This window comes from Gastrolobium bilobum, unplaced genomic scaffold, assembly GCF_033153095.1.
Source record: "Gastrolobium bilobum isolate Gb01-03AN ecotype WA unplaced genomic scaffold, APGP_CSIRO_Gbil_v1 utg54612, whole genome shotgun sequence".
Taxonomy (NCBI): domain Eukaryota; kingdom Viridiplantae; phylum Streptophyta; class Magnoliopsida; order Fabales; family Fabaceae; genus Gastrolobium; species Gastrolobium bilobum.
Window position 1 is genome coordinate 27,978 of NW_026899184.1, and position 11,629 is coordinate 39,606.

The window sequence follows — 11,629 nt, forward strand, 5'->3', positions numbered from 1 at the left end:
TTGGGGTTTATAGTCTTCCTCAGTCAAATCACCCTAAAACCTTATTCCTTAGTGCGCCGTCTCTCTCTTGATGGGGAAGAGAAACTAGGGTTGTTCATTTGACGTATTGGGGACCATAACCCTTTTTTATAGTGTTTTTATCTTTATTGTTGGGCCAATAAGCTCCCATTATACCTAGTTGGCCCAACACCGGTATCCACTCATTCGGCCCATACTCACTTAGGAATCTATTTGGGAATATTTAACTGATCACTTTAATTTACCCAATATATATAAATAACACAATATAATTATTAATATAATATGTGACCCACAATAATTATTAGAAAATATAATTTCCTAACAATCTCCCACTTGGGCCACATATTAACTTGAGATAATTATATCATATATCTTTAGTGCGCAATTGTATGCTATTTTTCTTTAGATTCCTCCTTAGATACAATCTGGTCCACCTCCTATATCAATATGAGATCATGGCGGCTTTTGTCACTTTCAAGCGTAACTAAACCTTCCATGGTCATCGCACCAATATATTCAATGACATAGATCAAGTATGGATGAGTGGCATGGAAATTACATGCAATGTGATCTTACCATGCTTATTTCCAACTGGTCCTACTTTAATCTTTATGAGATCAATCCTAAATTTTCTGCATACACAAAGCAGAAACACAAGCACAAAATATAATACATTCAGAGGGAAAATAACATGAATTCTTTATTCTGCAGAAAACAAACATAAGAACATTTCTTTTATTTATTTACATAGAACACCAGCATAAAGAACTCCCACTAAACCGTAGTGCCATCGAACAAAACAACACCCATATGAGCAGTATGCTCGTGAAAGACCTTAGGCATTAAGCCTTTAGTAAGCGTATTCGCAAGCATGGAGTTCGTCCCTATGTGTTCTATGGAAATCTGACCACTTTGAACTCTTTCTTTAACAACCAGAAACTTTATATCGATGTGCTTCGATTTTGAAGAGCTTCTGTTGTTGTTGGAGTACAACACTGCTGACCTATTGTCACAATAAATCTTCAGTGGCCTTTCAACACCACTCACTATATGCAGCCCTGTGACAAAGTTTCGCAGCCATACCCCATGGTTGGATGCTTCAAAACAAGCTACAAATTCAGTGACCATAGTAGAGGAAGCTACGAGTGTCTGTTTAACACTCTTCCAAGAAATAGCTCCTCCAGCCAACATGTAGACATAACCTGACGTGGATCTTTTACTATCTTGGCATCCAGCAAAATCAGAGTCAATATATCCGACGATCTCTAATTCATCTGACCTCTGATATGTAAGCATATAATCTTTAGTTCTCTTTAAATACCGCATAACCCTCTTGGCTGCTTTCCAATGATCCATTCCTGGATTGCTCAAGTATCTTCCTAACACTCCCACTATAAATGCTATATCAGGGCGAGTACAAACCTGGGCATACATAAGGCTTCCTACTGTCGAAGCATAAGGTACCTTTGTCATTTCTATCATCTCAAGATTACCTTTAGGGCATTGGGCGAGACTAAACTTGTCTCCCCTAGATATGGGCGTATCTCTTGACGTACAATCCTTCATGCCAAATCTATCCAAAATCTTTTCAATGTAGGCCTTTTGTGATAACTGTAGGATACCTTGAGCGCGATCTCAAAGTATCTGTATTCCTAAGACAAAAGATGCATCACCAAGGTCCTTCATCTCAAAATCTTTAGTGAGAAGTTTCTTGGTTTCATGCAATAAGCCTATATCGCTACTGGCAAGTAAGATATCATCAACATATAGTATCAGGAATATGAATTTACTCCCACTAAACTTGTGATACACACAATCTTCCACTAAGTTCACCTCAAAGCCATAGGAGATAATAACCTGATGGAATTTGTGATACCATTGACGAGAAGCTTGCTTAAGGCCATAGATGGACTTTTTCAATTTGTAAACCATAGACTTTGAATCTCCCAATACAAAGTTTTCTGGTTGCACCATATAAATTGTCTCATCAATGTTACCATTGAGAAACGCTGTCTTTACGTCCATCTGATGTAGCTCCAAATCCAAATGAGCCACAAGCACCATTATTGTCCTAAAAGAGTCCTTCGTAGAAACCGGAGAGAAAGTCTCTTTATAGTTTATGCCTTCTTTCTGAGTGAAACCTCTAGCAACTAGACGTGCTTTATATCTTTCGATGTTGCCATTTGAATCCCTTTTGGTTTTAAATATCCATTTACAACCAATGGGTTTCGCACCTTTAGGCAACTCAATAAGATCCCAAACGTCGTTGTCTTTCATAGATTGCATCTCATCTTTCATGGCATCAATCCATTTATGAGCATTAGAGCTTTCTAAGACTTGTTGGAAGTTGATTGGATCATCTTCCTTCAAGCTTAAAATATTTTCATGCTCTTGAAGAAACACAATATAATCATCCGGAATTGCATTTCTCCTTTCTTTAGTGGATCTCCTTAATGACACTTCTTGAGTTTGTTGAGTTTGTTCTATAGGTGGCATAGGGGGTGATTCATTATTGTCTTGACCCAAAGTAATGTCAGGGACCAAAGCCTGTTCCATAATAATGTCATGAACAGGGACATGATCATTAATTGCTTGTTCCGTAATTGCATCTTGAATGATGACAATATTAGGAAGAGAAATATTATTTTCTTCCTCATCAAAGACAACATTCCTTATTTTATCTTCCCCCCAAACTCAACATCCTCAAGAAATCTGGCATTTCCCGTCTCTAAAAAAGGATCTTGTAGTGGGATTATAAAATTTAAAGCCCCGAGAGCGTTCAGCATATCCAACAAAATAGCAGCTGATTGTTCTTGAGTCCAACTTTCTTTCATTTGGCCTATAAGGCCTTGCTTCTGCTGGACAACCCCAAATGTGTAAATGCCTTATGCTAGGTTTCTTTCCATTCCATAGCTCATAAGGGGTTTTTGTCACTGCTATGCTGGGAACCCTATTAAGGATATAAACTGCAGTCTTTAGTGCTTCTCCCCAAAGTGATTCTGGCAATGAAGAATGACTAAGCATACTCCTCACATGTCTTTAAGAGTCTGATTTCGCCTTTCCGCAACACCATTCATGCTAGGTTTACCTGGCATTGTGTATTGCGGGACGATTCCACACTCTTTTAGGAAGATCGCAAAGGGCCCTGGACGTTGTTCACCTGATCCATCAGATCTACCATAGTATTCACCACCACGATCAGATCTAATGGCCTTAATTTTCTTGCCTAACTGAAGTTCAACTTCAGCTTTAAATTCTTTGAACACATCCAATGATTGTGACTTCTCTCTAATCAAATATAGGTATCCAAATCTTGAATAGTCGTCTATGAATGTGATAAAGTATTGTTGACCATTCCAAGAGGCTATAGGAAATGGTCCACAAATATCTGTATGAATCAATTCTAAGATGTCTGAAGCTTTGTTGGAACCTATTTTCCTTATGTTTGTCTGTTTTCCCTTTATGCATTCAATGCACACCTCAAAATCATCCAGATCAAGGGGTTCAAGAATTCCATCAGTCACAAGCCTTTGAATTCTCTGTTTAGAGATATGACCTAAACGCTTGTGCCACAGAACCAGTACCAACAAACTAAAGTGAGAGTCATACCCTTCTTTTCGCGCCATGCCTTGTATTTGGAACACTCTTTCTTCGTGTGTCCAGATTTCTTACAAAAGAAGCAGGTGGATTCCTGATCCTGCTTCTTTTGCTTCTTTGGCAAAGTATCTGCATTATCCTTAGCTCTCTTTCTCTTCTTGTCTTGAGAGGTTGATGCCAAGTGAGCACTATTTGTCTTCTCTCACTGTAACCTCTCTTCCTCTTGCACGCAGTGAGAAATGAGCTCATTAAGAGTTCATTTATCCTTTTGAGTGTTATAACTCACCACAAATTGACCGTATTGTGCAGGAAGAGAGATAATAACTAAGTACATGAGCAACTCAGAGGGCAGCTCTAACTTTAATGCCTTTAGTTTTCCAGCAATATTAGACATTTCCATAATGTACTCCCTTATGTTTCCCTTTCCTTTATACCTCATGTTTATAAGTTTGGACAACGTTTGACCAATTTCAGCCTTTTTTCAGAAACAACTTGGCATCAGTAGTCTCAACAATCGAGCCCCTAAACGCCTCCGGAACGGAACGTTTCATGATCATCAGACACATGCGATTTGAGCGTTCCCACTTCTCAATTTTATCCGTGTTTGGATTTTCCTGAGTGGAAGTGGGTTTCTCAGTCCTTAGCGCATAGTCGAGATCCATGCAGCCGAGAACAATTTCCACATTCTCTTTCCACAGCTTGAAATTTGCCCTATTAAGCATTGGAAGCATATTCATTTGAGCAACATAATTGGCAGCGGTAGCAGAAACTATACAGAGAACAAAAAAGATAACATACTAATAACATGTCATATCATATATATACATACACGATATAAACAAACAATCCGAAGTAAAATGAGTTTATTATAAGATACCTAGCACAACATTAATATTTAGTCTGTGGACAAAAATATCAAATTGTAAGTGGTACTCTTAATGTAGTAATCAAACATTGACAATAAGTCCTGTCAAATCATAGCCTTCCTGTGGGCCGACTATGAATTACATGGAGAATTCTGGATAATTGTCACACATTTATTACCACGGGTATGTTTGTTACTTGGCCAAATAATAACCTTCATGTGGGCCGATCACTATCCGCATAAGCAATAAACACACACATGATCACACAATATATGTTATTTGGCCAAACAATAACTTTCCTGTGGGCCGATTATTATTTGCATAAATAAAATATATTTATATGACCAACCTATTTGAAATCAAATTAACCTTTATAAATTTGGCCACTGTGGCGGCTAACAAATCTATCATATTCAATTTCAAATAGAAACTTTTAGAGATAATAAACACATTTAAAAATAAAATAACAACAATAAAGAAAATTATTCTTTATCAATTCTCAATGTATATAAATATACATATTGTATCATTATATCATTATATCAATAACAATAAATATCTTTTCATTATAAGGCTTAAAAATTAATGCACAATCGACGCACATGTAAGTCTTTTCAAATGAAAGACTGAAAATGATGCACACAATATATACTTTTTCATTATCATGCTTAAAAATTAATGCACATGTAAGCCTTTTCAAATGAAAGCTTGAAAATAATGCACAATACCCAAAAATTTAAATTTGGCTTTTGACAAAGAATATCAAATCTAAAAGAAAATCCCAAAACCAAAGACCTTAAACATTCGATTTCTTTCAAACTATAAGTCCAAAACATTCTAAGAGAATTCATTGTTTATTCAAAAAATTCAAACAACAAAACCTCATCGATTATAAAGCCAAAATTCTTCCAAACATTCCATATATTCACAGATTCAAAATTTAAATAATAAACTCTTATTAAACTGTGAATCCTAGTTTTTTCTAAAAAATGTAGCTTTTGTTCCAAAACCAAAAATCACCATCAGGGAACAAAAATAACACTACATAGCTAATACAAAATACATGAGATGGAACCCACGTTCAAAAAATAATAAACTTTATGCCAAAAGACAATAAAGCAAAACTTTTCATGATTAATCATATATAAAAATCACAAAACTTAATTCCCTCATAATTCAATATGATGATGACTCTGATACCAATTGTTGGAATTTTTTAATTCCTCTAAACCTTATGGTGATAACTATCACCTACAAGCCAAGATCCGTCATACCAAATCATAAAGAAAAATAAGAACAACATAAAGGTGGAGGCATACCTGTCTCCATTGCAGCGGAATAACTTTTATCTTGTCTCTTGGGGTTTGTAGTCTTCCTCGGTCAAATCACCCTAAAACCTTATTCCTTAGTGTGCCGTCTCTCTCTTGATGGGGAAGAGAAACTAGGGTTGTTCATTTGACGTATTGGGGACCATAACCCTTTTTTATAGTGTTTTTATCTTTATTGTTGGGCCAATAAGCTCCCATTATACCTAGTTGGCCCAACACCGGTATCCACTCATTCAGCCCATACTCACTTAGGAATCTATTTGGAAATATTTAACTGATCACTTTAATTTACCCAATATATATAAATAGCACAATATAATTATTAATATAATATGTGACCCACAATAATTATTAGAAAATATAATTTCCTAACAGTTCCTAGATTGAGGAAAGGACTTCCCTTGGAAATAGCCCTCTGTGGATCTCCATGTGGTAAGAGCCTAAGAGAAACAGCCCTGAGTGGATCTCTCTTGGAAGTCCATGTGATGCTTGTGGATAAGAATGTGTTAAGCTATTATGATTATGTGTACATCGAAAGTGAACCTTAGGGTGGAGTGATCTCCAAGGACCTCTGGTTTACTGTGATATATTCGTATATCTCACCCTGTGTTGTGGGGCATCATTTCAGGTACTGATAGAGGTGAGGTTGATCGAGGCAAGAAGCATGAGTAGACTGTACCTGATAGCTGGATATTTTGAGTTGCATGCCATTTATAATTGCTATATGTATATTTTGATGTCACAATATGTATTTTGAGGGACTTAGTGCATGATCATTGTAGTGATGAATGCCTTGTTGTAAATGGCTTATAGCTTTGATCATGTTCCTTTTGTAGCTAAGTCCTTTGGCATGTATATGAGATTTGTAATTAAGACATGATGTAATATTGTAACTAATGGAGATGTATGTATGATGAAATGATATGCATGCTTCTCTTAGTGTATGAGTACCTTGAAAGCTTAGAATTCATGTAGTGAAAGGACTATATGATGTCAATTAGGTCAAAGAGGACCATGGGTTTGAAAATCCATGTAGAAATATAGACATCTTGTCTTGTGGTCCATTTTTCGTATCCTATGTGATAGATTTGGACTCTTGTGTCTTTATGGAAGTGGTAGACAATCTTCTTAGCTTTCCATAGAGACCAATATTGTGTAATTTGGATGAGTACAACTCAAGTTATGGGTAGAATACCATAGAAGGTCAAATTGTCCTGTTTTTGGGTGTTTGCTGTAGAACAGTCACGCTATGAGCGTGAGATTCACGCTCTAAGCGTCAACCCCACTGTCTGCCCACGCTATGGGCGTGGGGGTCCTGGGAATTTTGCACCCTTTTCTTAGAAAATGCATAACTTGAGCTACGGTGCTCCGAGGCTAATAAAGAATCCTATAATATTTTGGGAAGATTGAGACCATAAAGGCAGTATAGTAATTTCTTATGTAAACAAAGAGTGGATACGTATAGTGTGAGATGAGAACTACAAAGTAAGTACAAGTTGTACAATTTAATAAAAAGAAAAGAGAGTTTAGTATTGAACTTGAACAAATAATAATATGATGTTAAGTCTAGTTCTGATTATTCTGCAAGGTAATAAGGTTATGGTCACGCAATTAGTTATTTTAAACTCGGCATTGTTAATGAGGAAAAGCAAGTAAGTTTTAAAAAGAAAATGAAATTTATCCGGGTTTTTAATTGAACCAATGTGATTGTAATTGCGCTTAATATCATAAAGCAATGTTAACAAATCGGTTCTAGAACGGGGTGTTACAAAACGCGTTACCCGAAATTAGTAAAAAACATAGTTTAGTAAAACTGACATAACTCGAGCTACATAGCTCAGATTTGAGTGCGGTTTGAACTCACTCGAAGCTAATAAACAGATCTATAATATAGTAGGAGATGAGAACTATAGAGAAAGTATAGAATTTATATAATAATAAAAGAGATGAAGACACTTAACAACATGTGGTCTAATAAAATAAGAAATGATGTTAAGCTTAGTTTCATTTATTCCGCAATGTCATATGGTTATGGTCACGCAATTGGTTATTTTAAATTTGGCTTTGTTTAAAAAGAAAATTTATCCGGATATCTAATTGAATCAATGTTATTGTAACGACGCTTAATATCATAAAGCAATGTTAACAAACCAGTTCCAGAACGGGATGGGGTGTTACAGTTACATAGGAATGAAATGAAATTCGGTGTTTTTCACATTTTGGGATCGTTAGAGTTTTAGATTTGCTTTTATTTCTGGTGGCATTTTCATAATACTACATTTTAGTTTAATAGTTTTTTAGGGTTGTTTAAGAATCAAATTATTGATTGTTAATTTTTTGTATACTTGATAATCTTTTGTTAGAATGAGCGTTTCTTTGATCAATTCTATTTGTCCTCTTTAATCAATGTTCCGTGTTTCGGCAAAAAATTTCTTAAGAATCTTTATTATATTATGAGAATTACTTTGAAATATCATACAAAAGAAAACGATGCTAGTTTTCTACGTATAAACAGAGCATTCATTAGAAAATGTCTGGTAATCACTAAGCTAGTGCATATCACATATGGAACAATGGAAAATATGCACTCAGTTGATCCCTTCACTTCCTCCCGAATCTTTTCTTTAAAATCTTTTCTCCCATATACCTGCATCAAATAAATGAAAGAGTAACACCAGATATGTATATCAAAGGATCACCATTATCAAATAGTAAGTCATGGGAATGACTCTTATGTCTCTCCATATGAAAATTTTCAATTATTTATTGATAGATCAAAGACAAGCATTTAAAAATGATAATTTCCACTTTTCCATCTTATGAATTTAAATCATTAAAATTGTCGTTGTAGATCTATCAATGAATGATTAAGATTTTTCAAGTGATATGCTAACATTAAAAAGAAACATGCAGGATTTGCCTATGCTTACCTTCCAAGCATCATTACTGTAGCTTGAGGATTAGTCCCCGGTGAGCGATAAAAGGTGGATCCATCAATTACCCTCAAAGCTTCCACACCAATAACCTTATAATTATGATCAACAACCTTACCAGGTTGACAGCCTCCATGGTAATGCCAAATTGTTAGGACAGTATCTATGCAATATTGTTCCAGAGAAAATGCAGCATTAGCATGTTTTGCCCTCAAGTTCACTTGCAAGTGCAACATCAAGTCTATTAGAGCTTCCACGGGCATGTTGTGATAGCGGAACTTTGAGAATGCTTTTGAGTTTATCACATCTATGATGGTTTTCATGCCTTCAACACACATCCTTAAGTCTTCTGGATCCTTAAAATAGTTGAAGGTAACTGATGGATTATCATTGGGATCAGTGGTTAGTAGCTCCAAATGGCCCGTTGACCGTGGTCCCATAATCTTTTCAAGTATGACTCCTCCTTTAAGAATTGGATTGGCTAAAGATCTAATGGTATCTGCAACACTCTCCTTCGCTTCTGGGGGAAGCATGGTGGTGGTTTGGCCAGTCTTCAAATGAGAGCAAAGTTTCAGAGTAAGTTCCCTTTATTAGGAAAAGAAAAAACTAAAACTTCTAACTTCAAGGTGTTAAGGGTGAACACATTCAGTTTAAATATGAAAAAAGTCACCTAGTAGTATAAAAAATGAAATGACATTAGTGGATATAAAACTGGCTAGAATATTACTTGGTAAATGGTAACCAAAGTGTTATGCGATTCAGTTTGTGCAATTAAACTTGATTTCACCCGATGGATGTTGGTAGTAGTGGGATACTGACCTGGTTTGACACAAATTCAAAGATCCCTTGAAGCCTTTCAGACCAAGAATGGCCAAAGCTCAATCCACTGGCTGTTTCAATGAAGCTACCAAACTTAGTGATGCCCACTGTTTGGATCAGAGAGACTTCAACAGGTTGAGGGGAAGGAACCACTAGAACGTTCATTGGATTATCTGCCATACCTTGACCAACCAAGGGCTGATCCAAAATCACTTTTATTCCATGAGCCTGAAGATGGTTAGCAGGACCAATTCCACTCAGCATAAGCAGTTGTGGGCTTCCAATTGCACCAGCTGATAATATTATCTCATTCTTGGATTTCTTGGTTAAGTATGCTACATGCATTTTTCCAAATGCATCTTTGAATATTACTCCATAAGCTTGTGGCCTCCCTTTCTCTGTTAAAAAAAAAAAATTCAATTAACATTATGATCATCAAATTGATGAATGAAATCAGTGAGGAATCTATATTATTGAATCCTTACCTCTATTATACCTAAATAGTATCTTCTGCACTGTGGCATGCAGATAGACAGAAATCCTTCTTGGATCAGCATACTCTAACAAATCAGCAGCAGTGTGCCTGTTACCCTCCTTATCAAAAATTGTCCCTCCAACCTTAGTCCCATAAAAGTGATCAAAAGTAAAACCATTGTAAGGCAAAACCCCTACTTCAAGCAACCCATTTTTCACTGCCGATTGCCATTGCAGCATTGGAGGCTCAAAAACCACCTTCTTTTCAACCCATTTATATGAGTTCTTAGCCAAAGTTTCATTCCAACCTGATTCCCTTATGTATCTGAAGCTAGCCCTTGAGTAGAACCCAGCATTCAAGACAGAGCCACCACCCAGGACACGAGCCCGGGCATTGAGGACCCCATCCATGGATATGAATTGCTGGGCAAATGATAAAGGACTTGTGTCAGAGAGGGTATTAACAAAGTTCTTTATGTTAATTTGCTCTGGGTTTATGTAAGGAGAACCTCCCCTTTCAAGGACTAAAACTTTGGCACCTTGTGAGAGAGTTGCTGCCAGTGGACACCCACATGTTCCTCCACCAATTATTATGTAGTCATAATATAAGATTGGTGGAGCAGAAGTTGCTTCTCTGACAAAGGTATACTTTGGAGCTGCATAAACACATAGAAAGAAAGAGATCAAAGAAAATGGCTGATATGAAAAGGGTTCCAAAAGAGACACTGCCTACCTATTAATCAACTTAACAGAAGAAACTTAAATGAGTTGTTCTTGTCATTTTTCTATTCTCAATTCGTTGATTAAAAAGGTTGAAGAAAACAATTAGAATTAATGATAAAATCAACTTCATGATAAAGAAGGAATATAGTAAAAGTTTTCAAAATGAGAATTTGGACTCCACATTAAAGCATTACCTTTATGAGAATAAGATAAGTCATTAAAGAACAGGCTCACAGCAAGAAATGCCCATATAAATTGCTTGAACGCCCAACCCATTGTTGTCTATCTTCACTTGTTAGAAGAGCTAGAGCAATTTGCAGTCTTCTCAGAATCCAAGCCCAACTGCTACCCTTTTTATAAAATATTATAACCAGAAAATTAAAGTCACTGCTTCATGCACAACCCTTTGCTCTTGAAATAAAATTTGTTTGTTCAACAACATCCAATTTGCATCCTACTCCATACAAAGATTCAGTGTTCTTGAAACTTGTTGAAATGCATGAAGTGTGAAAATGACATCAATCGGACATCTTAAATTCACTTGGAATTTGTTCTTCAAAATAACTTGTGTTTAACTAAAATAGCATCGATTACGTAAAGGAGTTGAAAAAAAAACTCTCAAGATTAGAAAAAGCACAACGCGTTAAAGTCTTGCTATTCAAGGCAATGTTTGATGTATAAGGTATTGAAATAATATTTCAACAATTTATAAAATTCTTAACTTACATTAATAACATCATAGCAGTAAATTCCACTTGAGTCAGAGTCATGAACATTATATTTAAATTTGTTTTTATGCTAATATCCCACTTTGTTCCTGTTTAAGATACATCCAAGAAATTACAGCTAATAAAATTGTAAATACACC

General features: G+C 35.9%; 1 protein-coding gene across 1 annotated transcript; it reads right to left on the reverse strand.

Annotated features, from left to right (window-relative positions):
- Positions 1–8,282: 8,282 nt before the first annotated feature.
- Positions 8,283–11,050, reverse strand: LOC133288021 (protein HOTHEAD-like). Its single transcript, XM_061485713.1, has 5 exons — positions 10,956–11,050; positions 10,050–10,694; positions 9,565–9,962; positions 8,743–9,296; positions 8,283–8,459 (listed from the first exon to the last, which is right to left on the reverse strand). The coding sequence occupies exons 1-5, from the start codon at positions 11,035–11,037 to the stop codon at positions 8,414–8,416; spliced, it is 1,725 nt and encodes a 574-aa protein (XP_061341697.1). The 5' UTR covers positions 11,038–11,050; the 3' UTR covers positions 8,283–8,413.
- Positions 11,051–11,629: the final 579 nt, after the last annotated feature.